Source organism: Carlito syrichta, unplaced genomic scaffold, assembly GCF_000164805.1.
Source record: "Carlito syrichta isolate Samal-C Ts95f unplaced genomic scaffold, Tarsius_syrichta-2.0.1 Scaffold288912, whole genome shotgun sequence".
In the NCBI taxonomy this organism is placed as follows: Eukaryota; Metazoa; Chordata; class Mammalia; order Primates; family Tarsiidae; genus Carlito; species Carlito syrichta.
The window spans coordinates 53,256-74,846 of NW_007233008.1; the positions used below are offsets into that span (position 1 = coordinate 53,256).

The 21,591-nt window shown below is 37.1% G+C and overlaps 1 protein-coding gene across 1 annotated transcript in view; it reads right to left on the bottom strand.

Moving 5' to 3' along the window:
- LOC103256088 (unconventional myosin-IXa) overlaps nt 1–21,591 on the bottom strand; it is a 151,020-nt gene that overhangs the window by 21,376 nt on the left and 108,053 nt on the right. The window contains exons 11-12 of the mRNA XM_021710421.1: nt 21,348–21,482; nt 10,866–10,987 (exon numbers count right to left, since the gene is read on the bottom strand). Coding sequence (XP_021566096.1) covers nt 10,866–10,987; nt 21,348–21,482 — 257 coding nt within the window. The remainder of the gene's footprint in view (nt 1–10,865; nt 10,988–21,347; nt 21,483–21,591) is intronic.

A 21,591-nucleotide genomic window follows, 5' to 3' on the forward strand; every position in this document is an offset into this window, starting at 1 on the left:
ACGAGGTTTCGCTATGTTGCCTAGGCTGGTCTCAGACTCCTGGGATCAAGCAATCCCTCTTGCCCTGGCCTACCAAAGTGCTGGGATTGCTGGTGTGAACCACATGCCCAGCCCACCTTGGCCTGCTTTTCCATTCAAATACATCCCTTTCTCAAAATATCTCTACTGTCTAGCTCACTCCAAAACTCTAAAGCAACTCCAGAATGGATTATAATCCTCACAATTTCAGAGACTACAATAGCAGACTCTATAATACTCTCATCAATTATAATCTCTACCTTCTTTCAAGTCACTAAAGTTTATTACCAAAATAAATTTTCCTACAATAGTACTTTAATCATGTGCTCTTTACTAGAAAATGTATGGATCACCAAGGCAAAGAGACTGACTCCAAGTTCCTAAGCCTAGGCCAATCCAACCTCTGCAAATTTACCACTCACATAGCTTCTGTTACAGGTGGATGCTCACCTCATTGTCATTAGGTAAGTGTTTCTCTTCTAATCCTCTGACTAACTGAAAACCTTATGATATATCTTCTTTCACTTTTAAATTGAGAACAAAATCTTCCAAAGGAAGGACAGACACGAGAACAGTCTTTACTTGAAACCAGGAAAGGTGGAAAGGAAAGCTCTCTAAAGAGTCTGCATTCAACAGACATTACATTATCAGGCAAGAGTACAGAACAGAAGCAAAACAGACATTATTGCTTATTTCAAAGCTCTTAATCTAGTATTTCCCAAAGGCTATTTGCAAGGGTAGCCTCAGAAGAACCACTGGGGCTTCCCAAACTATCAGTACCTGGACCCTACCTCCTTTAATCAGGGTGATGACCTGGCATCAGTGCTATTTACAAATTCCCAAGGAAATTCTTATGAGCACACAAGATTCACAAAATGCTACCCTAGACAAATGCTCTAATCCTAACTTCAGTCACTCTCTGTTACAATGTAGATTCTGGTTCAACAGATCTGGGGTAGAAGCCTGAGACTCTATATTTCTAACAAGCTTCAAGGTGGTCCACTGCTGCTGTCAAAAGATGACACTTGGCGGCGTACAATAGCTCACACGTGTAATCCCAGTACTTTGGGAGGCCAAGGTGGAAGGATCGCTTGAGCCCAAGTGTTCAAAACCAGCCTAGGCAACACAGTGACAGCTCATCTCTACAAAAAAAAAATCCAAAAAGTAGCCGGGTGTGGTATCAGCTACTCAGGAGGCTGAGGCAGAAAGATCCCTTAAGCACAGGAGTAGAAGGCTACAGTGAGCCATGATCGTGCCCTATACTCCAATCTGGGTGAGAGAGTAAGACTCCAACAGAGTAAGAAAAGGAAAAAAATGATGACACTTTGAGTGCTACAGGAAAGACTGCAACATTCCTAACATCCTGCTCATACATAACACTGAGATTTTACTTATACCATTCCTCCTTCCCAAAGGCAATATTATATTCCACAGAATCTAGCTTAAATAACTTATGTAAAATTATCCAGCCAATAAGTAGCAGAGACAAGACTATCCAAGATTTCTAATCTTAAACCCATGCACCTAGAGCACTGCAAACACGTTGCATAAAGTAGAAACACTACTAAGGATATAGTTCATATTATATATTCCCTATAGAAAAAATATTTTTAGAGAAAAAAATACTTGATGTGAGTCCCAAAATAGTTCTTTGAAATGCAACTAATTTACTTTCAACCCATCTTTACACATAAATGCAGAGGAAAAATATTCCATGCCTTTGTATCTTCTGAGACATTAAAGCATAGCATAGAGACTAAAGGAGTTTAAGACATATTACCCCAAAATATGCACCTTTAGGATATTATTTTAAGCTGAATGTACACAAGCAACAGCAGATTCAGGAAGGACTTCCGACCTCTTTTTTTCTACCTTAGACAGGCATGAATTCCTAGTGACAAAGATGTTCTCCCTATACTAGGAAGAGAAGAACACTTTAATCACCAGAGACTAGAAATTAACCCTGAAATGGATCTGTACAAATCAATTTACTAAAATAATATTTATATTCCACCAGCTTTTCTCAATGTATCTCTTAGTCACTTCTCCACAATTTACTGCCCATGCATACCCCCAGATCCTTGTCTTGTCATTTATTCAAACATTTACTTCTTTGTCTAAAATATATATAGGTTTTCTGAGTGGACTGGATTAAAATTAAAAAGGTGGTACATATACATGATTAAATATTATGCAGCCATAAAGAAGAACAAAATTATGGACTTCACAGCAACTTGGATAGATTTAGAGTCTATCATGCTCAGTGATCCAACACAGAAACAAAGAACTGAGTACCACGTGTTCTCACTCATAAGTGGATCCTGAACATTTATCATAACACTGTAAGAAAGGGATTGGTAGTAGTGGGACACTGTGGGGTGGGGGGATAGGGTGGGCGACATAACATCAGTAAGGGTACCTGATCCCAAACCAGGCAAAGTGAGGATCAATGCGAGACCCAAACTTCACCTGTACGATGATCATTTATGTACCTAATTTTGAATTGTACCCTACATCTTTAAAAATTAAAAAAAAAAAAAAAAGATATATAGGCTTTATGCTCTGATAACTTCTTGAGGTCTTCATTTTTGTGTGAGGTGCCCCCGTACGTGTAAAATTTTAATAAAACATGTTTTTCTTCTGTTAATCTGTCTATGACAGTTTAATTCTTAGGCACAGCTAGAGACCCTAAGAGGCAAGAGGAGAAATTTTTCCTCCCCTGTACAACAATGATAGTCCACTTACAAGGAGCGGTAATAACTACAGGACTGACTCATAAAGAGATGAAAAAAATAAGAGCTTATTAAAAATTTGTATGAAGGACTGAACATAGAAACATAATTGAAGAGATGATTAAAGGTTATTCATTCCAGTTTCTACCTACAATATCCTGACAGATGATGCAAAGTACCTACTATAACAGGAATTTGTATTAATTTTTGAGGCAGCTGTTCATCAACTCTAATGATTAAAAGTTATTTTATTGAGGCAAAATCTGTTTTTCTGAAATTTCTGGCCATATGGCTTAACCCCAGAAGCTTCTGGGCAATATCAAAGAGGTGAAATTTTCTTCACTGGGTTGCATCTATGTGAGATGGCAACTGGCCAGGAAAATATAGCGGTTATACAATAAGATGTGCATTCAATGAAATTTTGCTTAAAAAATGACAGGAGAAACATGAACCCCTTGCTCTATCCGCTACCTCACTGACGTTTAAAAACACCTTGAGATATACAGCAGAGAATATCCTCATTTACCATCATCATCTCCTTTCTGCATACAAGGAAACTGAGGACCAAAGATAATAAGATACTGGCCAAGAGTAGTTGTGATTTTATATACATATGCATACATATACATACACATATACATATATGTATATATACATATGTATATACTAGGGGGACCCAAAACCACAGTATTTATAAAAAATTGTGTACTTATTCTTACACATTTAAACTTCAGTCACCTTCCAAGTACTCTCCGTTTGATTCAATATACCTATCAAGATGCTTTTTTCACTTCTCAAAACAGTTTTTGAACTCATCAATTTTGATGCTTTTTAGTGCTTCTACCATTTTTTGTTTCACCTCTTCTACACTGGCAAAATGTTTCCCTTGGAGGACTTTTTTCATCCAGGGCAACAACAACAAAAAAAGATGGGAGGACTTTTTTCATCAGGGAAACAAAAAACAAAGATGCTTGAGGGTGAGATTGGGTGAACAGGGAGGGTAGGGAATGGGCTTATGCTGTTTTGGTCAAAAACTGGTGAACACTCAGCACAATGTGGATAGGTGTGCTCATGTGGGCAGGTGTGCCTGTAAATCACCCATCATGAAATGGGCAAACATACTGAAAGTATCTGAAAATTAACTGAAGCCAAAGGCAGCCTCTCACAACAATGCTAGCTGGTACATTGATGCTGACAGGTTCCTAGAACACTTACCTAGTGGGAGAAGCCTGTACTATAAGGGGCTCACCCTCCAAAAGATAATTACAAGTTTTTTGGGGGGTCCCCTCATGTGTGCATCTGATATAGAGACTCACTATTGTTTGTCTATATTGCCACAGCCTCAAGAGGAGGGCATGGCAAATATTTGAGTGTTCCTCTCTTGCAGGTACCTACATTCCTGAGAGTTAACAAAAGGTATTGTTTCTGCTTCCCCTTATCTCCTATACATTCCCAATAAGTAACTTCAAAGAGAACTTAACTTCCCTGCAGACTGTGCCCAATTAATTGAGAAATGTAAATCCTCATTTATTCCCTTTTCTTAATAGTCACAGGTTTGTGCAACTTTTGAATCAATGTAATTATAAGTCTGGTGATTTGTACAATTTTTGCATATAACAACATGCAACGATGTGTGATGTCTTAGGCCCCTTACTCTATGGCAAGCTTGATTAAGGCTTCTGCTGGGTGTTACTAATAAATATCTGTGAGATCCCTCTGGTAACTGGCACCAGGAAATGTGGATCATAAAATGTCATTATTGACAAAATGTGGCTGTAACTTAGGTTCTAAACAATGCTCTGCTAGTCACGTAGTCAATGTATCAATACCAACTACTCTGAACTTATAAAAGCGAATTGTAGTCGGGTACGGTGGCTCATGCCTGCAATCCCAGCACTTTGGGAGGCCTGAGCCCAAGATCAGCCTAGGCAACATAGTAAGAGCTCATTTCTGCAATAAATCAAAAAATTAGCCTGGTATGGTACTGTATGCCTATAGTTCCAGCTACTTGGAAGGCTAAGGAGCCTGAGCCCAGCAAGTTGAGGATGGGCATGCCCTGCACTCCAGTCTGGGCAACAAAGTGAGACTATGACTCAAAAAAATTAAAAAATAAAAGCAAAGGGCAACCCCCTCGGGTCCCCTCCTACTGTAGGAGCTTTTCTGTCCTCCTAATAAATTCTAATGAAAGAAGGAAGGAAGGAAGGAAGGCAGGCAGGCAGGAAGGAAGTAAAGAAAGAAAGAAGGAAAAGAAAAGAAAGAAGTGGACTGTAAAACTTAAATGGTGAGCAGAACCATTTTAGAAAGGGCTCAAGTCCCGCTCTGCTACCTGGATTCGAATTCGAAATAAAACTCCTTCTACCAGTTCTCTTCCCCTTTGATTTATTAATATCAAGGGAGAGAAGTTGAGCATTACTTGGACCATAACATATCCATATATATGTATATGTTGGTTTTCGTCTATGGTTCCTGGCTTATAAAATCCTATAGCCTCGGTTATAGTCTTCTGTTAGAATACTGGGGCACTTTAGAACTCAGAAGCAGGCCCCAGAAAACAATGTTTCTCTCTCTGAACTTCTCTTGTCCTCCTTTTACCTCTTGGCCAAGATCAAGTGAAGTATCTGTTATCAGTTTTTAAAAATTCTAATGTGATTGTGGGTCAACAGACTCATTCCAGAGTGGGTCCTGCTCCATACTCCGGAGGAAGGAATGCTGCACAGAGAGGTCAAGAAGAATCTGAACAGACAGGCCGTGCTGGGTTGCCCCACTCAGTCTATTAGTATGAGATCATACCCTTTTTATCCAATCACATTTCTACAAGGTTGTCAATCAAGTCTATGTAGTGAAGCCTCCACAAAAACCCAAAAGAATAGGGTGTGAAGAGCTTCCAGAGACCTGAACACAAGGAGGTTTCTGGAGGGCGGTGCACCTATGGAGGACATGGAAGTTCCGTGTCCCTTCCCCCATACCTCGCCCTATACATCTCTTTACTGTATCCTTTACAATACACCAATAAATTTAAGTGTTTCCCTAAATTGTATGAGCCATACCAGCAAATGAATCAAACCCAAACAGGAAGTCCTGGGAACCCCAACTTGAAGCTAGTTAGTCAGAAGTTCCAGAGCCCTGGACTTGTGACTGGTGTCTGAAGTGGGGCAGGTGGCAGGTGGGAGTGGAATGGAGAAGGTAGGCCAATCCTGAGGACTAAGCCTTCAATCTGTGGGATCTGACGCTATCTCCAAGTATCATCAGAACTGAATTGGAGGACCCCACTGGTGTCCACTGTCTCGTTGGTGTGGAAAAATCCATATACATTTGCTCACAGAAGTCTTCTGTGTCTATTGTTGCAATGTGAGAGAAGAGGAAAAATATGATTCTCTTGACCCAAACAATTGGTGTCAAGAGAAGTGAAATTTGCTAGAATAGCCCTGGCTTACTGAAACATGTGGTCTGGGAAAAGAAAGGCTAAAAGGGTGGGGGATGAGGCACCTTTGATTCCTGAGTGGCCGCATGGTCAGTTACCCATAGAATGGAACTGCAGCTATGCAGTGCTCAGTTACTAAAGGGAAGAGTTACCAGGAGAATTTAGAGATGGATCCAACTCCCAGTGTGTTGGTTCACTGTATACATAAGGAAATACAAACTAATAAGAAAAAGGCAAAATATTCAAACCATTGGTTATTGATATCTATAGCCAATGAAATTAAAAGAATGCTTAGAAAGAAAGAAAGAAAGAAAGAAAGAAAGAAAGAAAGAAAGAAAGAAAGAAAGAAAGAAAGAAAGAAAGAAAGAAAGAAAGAGTGTGTGCTTCATTGGGCCTTGAAGCTGGAACAACCCCAGATATTGGTCTGTCTGAGCTCAGACTGCTAGCCTCAAAGCCACCTCCAACAGCAGAATTATGCAGGGAGAACAGAAATACCTATGTGACCTGTGGTTACCAAGAAGGTGGTCAATGTGATGGAAGGGCAAAAACAAGTAACTACTGAAACCAGAGTACAGGGTGAAGAAATTATTTCTTTTTTCAGACTGGTATTATCAGCTTCCTAAGGAATCATTTCTAAAATGGATTATGAGAGTGACTAATTTAGGGGCAGTCTATCTGTGGTTTCCAATGGTGTAGAAGAGCATGTATGGGCTGGTGTAGGACACACACCTCACTACTGAACAACAACAGATGGCTATACATGATCCAAATACAGAGGAGATTATTCCTGAAGAAATAGCCAGCTCAGTGGACTGGATAAAGCCCACTATCAGATCTGCTTACTCTGAAAAGGGGGACTGCTCAACTCTCCCTATAAATGCCAAGTGGAGCACCACAGACGAGGCAGATGACATGCCTCCCATGCAAGCCATAGAACTGGCTTTATGGTGACAGAAATATCCACTCTAGGAATATGCCTTTTACCCAAGTCATGATAAATGCTGTGATTAAGGGGCCCCTGCTACATGGGCATCACATATGATGCTACTTCTGTAGAACTGAACAACTTAGAGAAGCTTTGACTAATTTGCTGTCTCAGCTTCCTCTCATGGGTCTTACAGCTGCTAATAAAAACATAAGATTAATTAACAAAAAAAAAATGGGGAAAAGAAAAAGAGTTAATTCAGAGGGCTCATCCCAGGAAGGTGGAAATTCTTAAAAGGTGAATAAACAAACCATCAATGGGGTGAACTAAGAGGTAAAAGAAAGGGGAGCATCATGGGACTCATCCTAACAGTGTGGAAATCTTTAGATGGCTATTAAGAAATGGGATGAGCCGGGCTCGGTGGTTCAGCCTGTAATCCCGCGCCTTTGGGAGGCTGAAGTGAGTGGACTGCCTGAGCCCGCGGGGTCAAGACCCGCCTGGGCAGGCGAGACCTCATCTCTACAATAAAATCAAAAAATTAGCTGGACGTGGTAGCGCATGCCTGTAATTCCGGCTACTCAGAAGGCTGAGGCGGAAGGATCGCCGGAGCCCGGCAGGTTGAGGCTGTGGTGGCCGGGAGCGGCCATTGCACTCCAGTCTGGGCGACAGAGACTCCAACTCAAAAAAAAAACAAACAAACAAAAAGAAATGGGATGAATAAAATAAAAATTAATGGAGTTAAAACAACCTCAACTCAACACTATTGAAGTCGGGTTGAGTCCACCGAAGGGAGACCTATCTGGTCCCCCAACATTTAAAGGCACTAAAACAGTTTGCTCAGTCCCCCCTTACCCTGTTTGTAGGAATTTAAAAAGCCAGACTGTAAAAATTACAATTAGAAACCCCACCTAAAATAGCCTGGAGCATGGTTAGACTGGTTAATCAAGGTAACAGAGGACAGAGAGTCATGGTCCCTTGGGTCAATCCCTGACTACAAACTAAAGACCTTTACACAAGAGAGGGTAAAATGTTCCGAGGGTGGAGAAAAGAAGTTTCTAGGATTAAAAGATTAAAATGTAAGGGTTGAAAGGACTGTGGAAGTTGGAAGGTTTAAGTGGACTTTATGTAAAGAAGTTGGGCTGGGCTAGATGGCTCAGCCTGTAATTCCAGCACTTTGGGAGGCTGAGGTGAGTGGATTGCCTGAGCCCGCGGGTTCGAGACCCATCTGGGCAACTTGATGAGACCTCATCTTTACAATAAATCAAAAATTAGCCAGGCATGGTAGCGCACGCCTGTAGTTCCGGCTACTTGGAAGGCTGAGGTGGAAGGATTGCCGGAGCCCAGCAGGTGGAGCCTGCGGTGGCCAGGAGCGGCCACTGCACTCCAGTCTGGGTGACAGAGTGAGACTCCAACTCAAAAAAAAAAAAAAAAAGAAGCTGTCTCCTTATCTGAAAGTTTTATGGGCATGAACAACGTATCTGACTGTAGGATTTTCCCCCTGCTTAGTACTGCAGATCTGTCCAGTAAGCAGTATCAATTAGGCATGCTAAATGGTAAGACTGCCTGGGCTCACACGTTGTAAATTACTTTGAGTGCAGGTGGGACAAATGCTCCATTTGGTAGCTCTTCTTAGAGTATTTCCTGGGGCAAAAGCTTGTGAGCAACTCCTATGGTCAACTAATGGGACTTTGGACTAGAGAATTTCCACTGGAGGGGTCTTTATTGCCTTGTTATGGGACTTTGACTAAAGTCATCCCTATTAATGAAGGGCATAAAATGATCTTAACACCTGAAATACCCACACAGTACTGCATGATGACAAAAAAACACTCTAATGGGGATGTCACAGTGCCCAGATGAGTTCCATAAAACACCCACATATTTGGTCACAGAAATATTCTGTGCTGATTCTTTTGGTGTGAAAACAAAGAAAAAACATGGTTTGAGGGTTTTTCCAAAACAGTAGTTAATAGAGATGTGATACACACCCTGAACTTCTGACTCTAACTGGCAAGTAGTACAGGAAAGCAATGTGATACTTCAAAGCACAAGCTTATTAGTCAGAAATCCTTGCAGGGTTTGACTCTCAAGTCCACCATTTACTACCTATATGATCTTTTTCTTGAATTATTTCTTAAACTTTTTTGTTTCTATAAAATACCTCAGACAGAAAGGACTGCTTATCATTCTATTATCAACCACAATGATTCTCAACACTGAATAAATATCAAAACCACCTATGAGGCTTTCCCAAATAAGGACATACCAGAGGTAAGTTATGCAAACAAAGTTATGAACTATCAATGTTACAATTTTAGGAGAAATTGTATGTGTGTGTGTGTGTGTGTATGTGTATCTAGATATATCTATATGTATATATACAGAGAGAGAGAGAGAGAGAGAGAGAGAATACACAACACACAATGACAGAAACTTTACAAAATTCTGGACAAAATAGCAAAGTACTTTTTAACTTGTTTTAATAGCATTTAGATTAATGGAAATAGACTAGTGATAGAGCGGGTTAGAGTTACATTTGACTTAACTGCTAGCAGTATCCTTTACCCCTATATTTTTCATTGTCATCTTACTTTCTATTTGTACGTAGTAATTCTGTATGTTTATAGCAAATTAATACGGTGGCATATAACTTACCATACAAAACAGGTTATTTCTGAGAGTAAGAGTTACTTTTAACACTTTGCACTCAGAGACATCTTGTGGGTCACCTACCAGCAGCTCAACTGCACTTTTTTTCATGAAATAGTGAAAACAAATCACTTCATATTAAATAGTATAACATTGAAATCAATTATTTAATTGTAATGATATCTGGCTTATAACAGAATTTTGGACATTGAGGAACTTATTTATGACAAAAAAATCAAATCAAATTCGTATCCTATATTTTTCTAATGAGTGAAACAATCACTGACATGCATTGCAGGTTCATTGATACATGTTGTGCAATGGCAATTTGTTAGGCATCTTCCACCTGGTGGTTTTCTATTCAAGCAGATGGTGCAGTCTCGTTTTCTTCTTTCCACATTAATAATATGTAATTTATTGTCCAATCTGTTGTTCAGAAACAATGTGGAAGGATACAATTGTGATTCCTGAAAACCACTTCTCAACTGATGAAATCAGAAGCTTGACAGATTTCAAATGGGACATAAGTTTTTTCATTGCTTTTGGATGGAAAACTTCAAGAAAACATACATTTTTGAAAAATTTGCATACGTTTGTCCTGTTATATAATCATCAGCAATGTCTTATGTCCCCTCTTAGGGGTTTGCTAGATTTACATCCAAGTGCAAAGGTTTAGTAACTAGACTGGAAAGCAGACATAAACTTTAGATTGTCCCATGCATATCTGATATAGCAATCATACTATGATAGTAAATTCTCAGTGTTTTCTATCCTAAATTTAACAGGTATAATATTAAACTAGGAATCAAGTAACCTAATCTAATTTCTAAATATTTTTTACTAAAGAGTCATGAAAAACCCTAACAATCGCCTCATTTCAGTTTGCCAATTCTAGATATGCCAAAGTGTGTAAAAGAAATCTGGAAAAAATTACGAAAAAAATGAGTTCAAAGATAGTGAAATTCATCATATTTACCTAAAAACACACACATATTTTTTAAAAATCGCATAAAGGAAACTTTGGCTCTTTATTTCATCATGTAAAAAAAGAAAGTTTAAACTTAAGAAGACATGAAAAGTTTAAATGGATAATAACAAAATAGAAAATAAACATACTTACTTGCTTTCTTCATCCAAAAGATGAAGCAGTCCCGTTGGTTTTTTGCTAATAAGATTTATGCAACTAGTATTATCAATATAATCTATGTTGTGCCAGCTGATACCTTCAGTTCTATATTCCTCCTAAGAAAACCAAAAAACAAAACAATTTATTCATCTTGCAGAAAATAATATGTATACAATAATAGAGATTGAAAATCGTTTACCATGCTTGAAAGTCTAAGAGTTTTCTTTAAAAATCACCAATGCACACAATGAAAAGATGTATAATTACAGTTGTACAATCTTAATACAATGTATAATGGGTTATATCTTTAAAAAGTATATGTAATCAAATTTGTTGGTTCGAATCTGATTTCTGAGACCCACTGTAATAAAAATTTGGGGCTAAATTTGTTTCAGCTACAATATCTGATGACTCCACAAAATAAAAATATACAATGAAGCCTAATCTCTCCCACATGACTCTAAGTCATTAGAATGATTGTATTTATTAGATCATTAACAATTAATTTATAAAACAGAATTTTTGGGAAAAGTAGTGATCAATGATATAAATAATATGGAATTCATACGCACTTAACTTTGGCAAAATAAAATCCTTGGAACAATTTTTTTTTAAAAAAAGAGTTTCAAATTCCAAGGTTAAAAAACTCAAAGTTTGGGTCTTGAGCAATTATTTAAAATTCTCTTTCAAAGCACCCATTTTTTCTCACTCCTTCTCTGTACTGGGAAATACTCTTTTATTCATTCTTGTGATGCTTTTACTTTTGAGACTGTTTTTTCAGAAAGATGTACCTAAGAATGTAAAGGAGATACATTTCTACACAAAATGATATATAGGCACCAAATAAAATACCTTGTTTGCGTCAAGGTTTTAAGCATTCACTGATAATACCTGCACAAATCAACTGCAAATATAGTGGTTTTGCAAAACAGCCATTTGTAACGCTATCTTTCTTTGTGTATTCACTACTATCCTGTAAGGAAGAATGGACCCTAATATCACCTATAGTTACTCTAATTAGGAAAGGGAAATGCTTAATTCTTTCCTTTTAATATAACCATTTCAAGAGTAAAGTATTGTCATATACAGGTCACTTCCAAACAGTATAAAGAGTGTTTTTCCCCAGTTCTTTTTTGCAGCATGGATAATAAGCATACTAAATAGCATGAGCATATTATTATTATTATTTATTATGTTTTTTTTTTGAGTTGGAGTCTCACTCTGTCACCCAGACTGGAGTGCAGTGGCCGCTCCCGGCCACCACAGCCTCTACCCGCTGGGCTCCGGCGATCCTTCCGCCTCAGCCTTCCCAGTAGCCGGAATTACAGGCATGCGCTACCATGCCCGGCTGATTTTTTGATTTATTGTAGAGATGAGGTCTCGCTGCCCAGACGGGTCTCGAACCCGCGGGCTCAGGCAATCCACTCACCTCAGCCTCCCAAAGGTGCAGGATTACAGGCTGAGCCACCGAGCCCGGTTTGAGCATATTATTTTTATAGGCATTACTAGAAATCCCAAAGTCCTCCTCCACCTCCTCTGAAAGACCATCCAAACTCTTCTGCCCAAAACAGCTTCTAATATAATTGATAAGATTGCTTTTATAAATAATATCTAAATGGAATCATATAATACATATTCTTTTTGTCTGACTTCTTTTTTTATGTACCTAAAGACCATTCATTTCACCTGCTGTAGGACAGGGGCTGCGAAACAACCCACTCCTGTATGTAGTGCTTATAGCCGCTTTCTCAATGTAAAAGGGGCATTGAAACACATGGTCCAAAAAGTCTAAAACACATATATATCTGGCCCTTTTTGAAAAAGTATACCCAATTCTGCTACAAAGTTTTAGTTCTAAAACTGTAATATACAACAGAATAACACGAAGGACTTGAAAAAACACAGACTGTTGGGTACCATCCCCAGAATTTCTAAATAAGTAGGTATAGAAAACTTAGAATTTTCATTTCTAAAATGTTTCCAGGTGATGCTGATACTACTAGTGGGAGGAGGGGGAGAACAAACACTTTGAAAAGCACTGCTGCAGCATATTCCTGTGTGTGTGTGTGTACTTATTCATCCATTCTACTATTGATAGACATTGTACTTATTTCTAATATTTGGTCATTAAAATGCCTTATGACCATTTCTGCACAAAACTTTTGGTGTACATTCATATATATTTTGAGAGTGAAAACAGAGGATTGTAAACTGCAAATATTTAACCACGGCAGATACTACCAAACTTTCTGAAGTACTTGCAACAATTTACATACTCACCACCAGTGTATGATAGTTTCCTTATCAACATATCTTTCCAATACCTACTTTATCTGTCTTTTTAATTTTGGTCATTCTGAAGGATGCCTGGCAGTATCTCACTGTGGTTTTACTTTTAGTTTCACTGACGAATAATAAGGGAAAAGTTTTTCCTACGTTTACTGCCCACTTGGACATCCCCTTCTATGACATGCCTGTGTTCATGGTAAATTCTTAGCAAACACTGCTGCCTTTATCTCAGTCTCAGGAAAAAAGTATTCAGTCTTTTCCACTAAGTATGATATTAACTACAGGTTCTGGTAAATGCCTTTTTTCAGGAAGATCCTTTCTATTCCTAATTTGGTAAGAGTTTGTTTAAAAAGGGAAAAAAAAAAACCAACCAGGAATGGATATGCAATTTTATCAAATGCTTTTTTTGTATCTAATGAGATAACCATGAGTTTTTTCCTTCTTTGTTAACAAATGATTAAATTGCTTGATGCTAAAATGTAAAACATACTTGGAAAAAACTCCCCTTGATTCCAACGTACTATCTTTTTGTATATATCGTTAGATTTCATTTGCTACTTGTTTAAATTTTTTGTGTCTATGTTTATTAGTGAAATTGGCCTATAATTTCCACTTCTAATAATATCCTTATAGATTTGGATACCAATATTACTCTGATCCCCTAAGATGTATTGAGAATTATCCTCTCTTTTTCCATTCCATGTACACGTTTATGTCAGACTGGAATTATCTGTTCTTTCAATGTTAATAGAATTCACCCATGGAGCCATCTTGGCTATCAATGTTCTTTTATGAAAAGGTTTTTAATCACATATCCAATTTATTTAGGTGATAGAATCAGATTTTCTATCTCATGTCAGTTTTGAAAAGCTCTTTTATTAATATCATTTGATAAGCCTACTTACTGACATAAAATTATAGAGTGTATCCCTCTGTCTTTTTAATATGTGCAGTATCCACAGTCATATCCTCTTTAGCAATGAAATTCTGGTTATTTATAGTCCCCTTTCTCTGTCTTTCTCCAATGACTTTCTTGAGAAGTTCATCAGTGTTATTAATCCTTTTCCCATGATATGTTTGTTTTCCCTTTTATTAATTTCCTCGTTTAACTTTATTATTTCCTTCTTTCGACTTTCTGTTGGTTTAGTTTGTTGACCTGTTTTTCAATTTGGTGAGAAGGATCATCCATTTTAAACGTTAAAATCTTAACAGCTATAAAATTTTCCTCTAAATACAGCTTTAAACATATCCTATAGTTTCAATATGTAACATGTTCATTAAGTTCAACATATTTTCAATTTTTTCAACATCTAGGCTACTTACTACACATTTCTTAATTTTTAATCATATAGTACCATCTAGTTATCTTTTACTTATCGCTTTCTGATAAAATTTCAATGCAGTATTGAAATTTGTATCATTTCAATCCTTGGAAACCTGATCCTTGTTTTATGGTCCAATATATAAACTTTGTAAATATTCCATGCAAACTTTAAAAAAAAAGGTGCATTCTGCAGTTACGGAGGCAGTCTTCTATGTGTGTCAATTATATATTTGATTTTCTATATCATTACTGATTATGTCTCAGGCTTCAGGTCAGAGAAACTAGAATTCTGATCAGAAAGGTAGTCAGAGACAGATGTCCTCCAAAGCACTCCTCCCACCCCATCCTCTAGATGCTTTAAACCTTCTATACCTTTATCAGTTTCTAAATGTTTGTTCTATCATCTATTCAGCAAGATGCATTGAAACATGCTATTATAATTGCAAAATACATATATTTTTAGAATTATTAATTTTTGCTTCATATATCTTGAGGTTATATTATTATCAGGTTCCTATATTATCAGGTTCCTATAAATTTTAGATTCTACACTTCCTAAGGAAATGATCCTTTTACCATTATGAGATATTCCTCTTCATTGCTAGTAATGCTTAAAATATGATATTACTACAGCTACACCTGCTTTTTTTGTTAAGGTTTGCTAACACTTTTCCCAGCCTCTCTTATAAGCAGCAAGCACATTAATTTTGTATTATATCCAGGCTGACAAACTGTAGCTTCTAGTTGGAGGAATTAACCCCTTGATGTTTAATATAATCACTATATTTGTGAGATTAAATCAGCCATCTTACTATTTGTTATTTGTCCTGCTTTCTTGGCATTCCTTTTATTCTTTTTTCTTGTTTTCTTTCGAATTGCTTGAGTTCTTTTTACTCTAACTTATCCCTTCTATTAACTTTAAAAAGTTGTATATTCTTTTACTATTCTTTGGCTACTCTAGAAATCATAATATGTATCCTTGACTTATCAGTGCCTAACAGAAATAAAATCTTCTATAACCTAGCATTTTATGCAAAGATTTTAGAAAACTTTAAATTCCATTTTCTCTCTTCTTAACTTATATGCTATTGTTTGTATGTATTTTAATTCTATCTAAACCATAACAGTTATTATACCTTTGTCTAATTTAGTTAATATTCATTTAGTTCAACTATTTTAAATAATTTTCATTGTTCTGCATTTCTTCCTGTCCCTCTGAGCTATAATCAGAAATAGTTTAGCTACTGCCTAAACAACATGCTTCAGTTCAAGGAAAATATCCCATTGTCTTCTAGCTTCCACTGTCTCCACTGAAAAATTGACTGTCAGTCTTACTGTTGAATTTGTTAAGATATCCCCAACCTTATGATTCAGCTTATGATTTTTCAACTTTACAATGGTGTGAAACCATCACAATTTCCATACACTTTGACTTTGGATCTTTTCCCAAGTTAGTGATATATAGTACATGAGATATTTAATACTCTATTATAAAACAGACTTTAAGTTGGATAATTTTGCCCAACTATAGATAATGTGAGTGTTCTGAGCACATTTAAGGTTGGCTAGATTAGGCTATGATGTTTGGTAGGTTAGGTGTATTATAAATGTATTCTTGACTTACTGTCAACTTACAATGGGTTTATTGGGATGCAACCCCATCCTAAGTCAAGGAACATTTTTACTTTTCGTTGCCTCTTTTGGCTGCTATTCAGATTTTTTTCCTTTTGTTTACTATACTTTTCTAGGTAGAACTGTCTTGGTATTTATTGTGATTTGGATTCTTACAGCTATTGAAATGTATGCTTGCTTGTTTTCACAGTTCTATACTATTCCCAACCATTATCTCTTCAAATGTGGCATCTATCCTATTCTATTTCTCTTATATACATCTCTCCAGAATTCCTATGGCACCTGTTAGACCTCTTCATTATGCTCTTACAAGTGTAAGTCTCGGCAGGCTCGGTGGCTCAGCCTGTAATCCCGCACTTTGGGAGGCCGAGGTGAGTGAATTGCCTGAGCCCGCAGGTTCAAGACCCACCTGGGCAACTCGGTGAGACCTCACCTGTACAATAAATCAAAAAAATTAGCTGGGCATGGTAGCGTGGTAGTTCCAGCTACTTGGAAGGCTGAGGCAGAAGGATCACCAGAGCCCAGCAGGTCGAGGCTGTGGTGGCCAGGAGCAGCCACTGCACTCCAGTCTAGGCGACTGAGTGAGACTCCAACTCAAAAAAAAAAAAAAAGTGTAAGACTCTTATATGTTTTATATTTCTTTTAAAATTTTCATTCATTAGGCCCAATATTTTCTTCTGGTCTAACTTCCAATTCATTACTTTTCTCTTAACCTGTATCTTAATTAATTAAAAACCATGTGTATAATCCTAATTTCACTGTACTTTTTAGTTTGAGGCTAAGCTAAATTTCAGGTTTTAAAAAAAATAGTTCATAGTCCTTTAATAAAAATTGTTTTTTAAATTTTTAAACATTTATTGAAACCATAATTATTGTAAGGGCCATGTCCAATAACATCATTATCTGGAGTCACTATGGTACTATTTTCTCATTTCTCTTGGTTTTTATTCACATTGGCTTGCCTCCATGTATTTCTCTCTCTCTTTTTGCTAGGTGCTAGATCTCATATATGAGAAATTATAGAGATAATTTTAGCAGTAAGATGATCTCTTCCTCCAGTGAAGGTTTTATTTGCTCTTGGCAGGTAGTTAAGAACACTAAAATGTCTACATTATTTTAACTTAATCAGGAACTGAAATGATTTTAGACTGGGCTTCAAATCCTATAATGCCTGATCTATTTTTGGTTCACCTTTACTTCTAAGATGTAACCCTTTTGGGAATCTCTCTCTAAAGCCTTCAGGAGCTAAGACATATATCCTCCTTGCTTTTTTAATAGGGAGAAAACACTGCTCAGCTCCTCAAACCCTCAAGCCTGGCTCTTTTAGAATAAGAAACTCTCTACAATAATAGAGAAATGTCTCTAGGAACAAAAAGCAGCCCCACAATGCTAGATTCGCCTCCCTAAATTTTCTTTTTACAGTCTAGGCCCTGTAAACTTCATGTATTTTAAGGAACTCCAATGCCTTCAAGTATACGTTGTTCAGTTTTTTTGGTTGTTCTCCAAGGTAAGGTAAGCCAGAATTTTTTAGTTGACATCACCAGAAGTAAGATGGACAAATTAAAACCCTGCTAGACTGTGAGATCCTCAAATAAGATACCTGTACTCTACATTTTTTATCTTCACGGCTTGGCACACTGCCTGGCATATGACTGTTATTCAATTTACTGATGAATCAATAATGTGAAGGCTAATTCTAAGTAAAGAAAAAAGAAGGCAGTAATACAAATGATAACAAAAAACTATAGTTAGCCATCTGTATCTGTAGGTTCCGCATTTGTGGATCCAACCAACCAGGTACCAAAAACATTCAGAAAAAAAAAAGCAATAAAAAATAATACAAATGAAAAAATAAAACAGTATAGCAACTATTTGCATAACATTCACACTGTATTAAGTATAATAACTGAGAGATGATTTAAAGAATATAGGAGAATATGTACAGTTTACATGCAAATACAATGCAATTTTATAAAAGGAACTTCGGTACTGGTGATTTTGGTATTCTCGGGGAATCCTAAAACCAAACCCCCATGGATATTACGGCACAACTATACTTTCAAATCTCAGAAACCCCTTTTAGTCTATCTCTAATTCCACATTATTGCTACCTCTACCTTGATTTAGGATTCAGAATCACTCACCCAGTCTAAGTCATGTGCCATATAATGACATTTTGGTCAAAGATGAATCACACATATGACAGTGGCCCCATAAGATAAAGGTGAAAAATTCATATTGTCCAGTGATGCCATGATGACCCTGCCTTTGTGTAGGCCTAAGCTAAGGTGTGTGTCTGTGTCTTCGTTTTTAAGAAAAAAATTTAAAAAGGAAAAAAAATAAGTAAAACAGAAAAAAAGCTTATAGAATAAGAATATAAAGAGAGAAAATATTTTTGTACAACTGTACAATGTGTTTGGGTTTTAAGTTAAGTGTTATTAGAAAAAGTTAAAAATTAAAAGTTTACAAAGTAAAAACGTAGGCTATGGTTAATTTATTATTAAAAAAAAACAAAACTCAAATTTAGTGTAGCCTAAGTGTACAGTTATAAATCCACAGTAGTGTGTGTAAAGTAATGCCCTAGGCCTTCACATTTACCCATCACTCATTCACTACATCACCCAGAGTAACTTTCAGTCCTGAAAGCTCCATTCATGGTCTAAGTGCCCTATATAAGTATACCATTTTTTCTCTATTATACTGTATTTTTGGATTTTGGGTTTCTTTTTGTATTTGCTTTTGTTTTCTTGAGACAGGGTCTGGCTGTGTAACTCAGGCTGGAATGCAGTGGCACACTTAGAGTGCACTCTAACCTTGAACTCCTGGGGCTCAAGAGATTCTCCCTCCCATCTCAGCCTCCTGAGTAAGTAGAACTACCAGCACTACCACCACACATTTTTTTTTTCAGAGGGGTAGAGATGAAATCTTGCTATGTTGCTAGGTTGGTCTCAAACTCCTGGCCTCAAAATGCATGTCTGTAGTTCCAGCTACTTGGAAGGCTGAGGATTGCCTGAGCTCAGCAGGTCAACGCTAGGTTGGCCAAGAGTGTGCCACTACACCCCAAGATGAATTATGGAGTGAAACACCAACTCAAAAAAAAAAAGGAGAAGATTATAGATAGGATGGCAAAGAGGTATAAGGTTGATAAACTGCCCATAAATTACATCAAAACATACCTACTAGGTCACAAAATACATAAGATAATACTGAGACTTGACACCAAAAATGTTACAACTTAGAATCGAAGTCTTTTGATCCATAATTCCACCATACTGTTTAAAACTACAACACAGCCAGGCTCGGTGGCTCAGCCAGTAATCCTGCACCTTTGGGAGGCTGAGGTGAGTGGACTGCCTGAGCCCACGGGTTCGAGATCCGTCTGGGCAGCGAGACCTCATCTCTACAATAAATCAAAAAATCAGCCGGGCATGGTAGCGCATGCCTGTAATTCCAGCTACTTGGAAGGCTGAGGCAGAAGGATCGCCGGAGCCCAGCAGGTCGAGGCTGCGGTGGCCGGAAGCGGCCACTGCACTCCAGTCTGGGCGACACAGTGAGACTCCAACTCAAAAAAAAAAACAAAACTACAACACTCAGGGTAGTAAGTATATGAGAATCACGTATCCCCCAAGTAGTTTTAAATACATTTCCTATAAACATTCAAGCTTTATTTTTATACAATGGTTATGGCCAAGGCATTTCTTCTGGCTCTTCATGTTCAATCTGAACGTCTAGAAAAGGAGAGAATAATTTTTTTTACAATAAGAGAACAGGTTTCTTCTTCAAAATCAATCTAACCAGTCTTCTGTTAAATGACCCACAGAGCAATTGATGGTTTACTCTGTAAAATATACAACACAGACAAAAAAATGCATTCTCTCACTCCTCCAACACATACCTATTTGCAAAAGATAAAATCTATTAATTTACTATGATCCAGTTCTTGACTGAGCCAAGAGACCTACATTGTAATCCCAGCTAGCTTCTGGTGAAAAGCAAAAATTAGAACACTGGAGTGTTAAGGTTTGAATATTGGCTTTAGATATCACCTGTAAAATCAGAAGAGGAAAAAAAGTACTGCATGAAAAGTAATACTATATTAGTGTTAGCTAATATTATAATAAATAATATCTTTTAATACTTCTAGCATAGCATACAGCTGAAAGGTTATGCATTTAAAACTTTAAGCATTCATCAAAGTGGCCAGGACTAATACTTCTTTTGCTACTGTTAACCAGCCATGATGCCTTTCTTTTAAACAAAATTTAGATTCTTAAAGCTAGGACAGAGGGCAATAAGTCCCGATGATGGGCTAATGTAAAACGAATGATATAAAAATTTTTTTTCTCGTTGTTTTGTTTTGTAGTCCTGCTAGCTGTTGTAGTTTTTTGTTCATTCTCTGATCTGTGCCATTTCCCTTCAGCTGGGTGTGATGAACCGTGTGCCTGCTATGTTCTCATATACAATCTCCACCTGCAACTGATTTCAAACTTAGTTTGGAGAAAAAGCCCACATTTCGTTTGACCCTGGCTTTAACCTAATAATTATCATAGAAACTGAAAGATCACTTTTTTTATACTAACTCAATCAATCTTGAGATTCTCACAAAAAACAGTTACCCATCCTGGTCTCTCCACACTGTTCTATTTCTTTGTATCCACATTCTGTGTTGAGATTCTATTACTAAGTTCCTCTGTCTCATCCTAAAACTACGGTGACCCTCCATATCTGCAAGGGATTGGTTCCAGGTCCTTCTGTGGATACCAAATCTATGGATGCTCAAGTACCTTATGTAAAATAGCTTAGTAGTCAGCCCTCCATATCCACAGGTTTATATCAGCGGTTTCGTATCTGCCATTGGTTGAATCATGGATGTGAAACCCAAGGCTATGAAAGGTCAACTGTACTTAGTATTACACAGTGACCAAGCCCATGGAAGAAATTAAAAACCATCACTAGCAAAAAAAACCAAAAAAAAACCCCAAAACAAATGCACATATCTTTTCATTCAAAGGCGTACTCAAATAAGCACATATAAGCAAATCTATTTGAGGACTATCAACCCTACTATGACATGGCTCAAAACCTATGCTGATTTGTCACCTGCTTACAATGATACATGGACCACAATATCTGTAATGAAAGACAAGATTTAAAATGCTTATTATATTATGAATTAATTCAAAAAAATATGTAGGATGAGAAGACAAGGATACACATATTTAGGTACTCACTTGTTCCAACTTAAAGATATGTTGATTGAAGTAGTGCTGTAAACGCTCATTAGCAAAATTAATACAGAACTGTTCAAAGCTATTATTTTCATAATCTTCAAACCCAAAAATATCAAGAACACCAATAGACAATGTCTGTAAAACAAGACATAATTTTGGTTAAAAAATGATGCTTAAATTTATTTAATGAGTAATATCTACAATATAAGTAACAAAATGCTCAACTCCTCTACAGCAGTGCAGA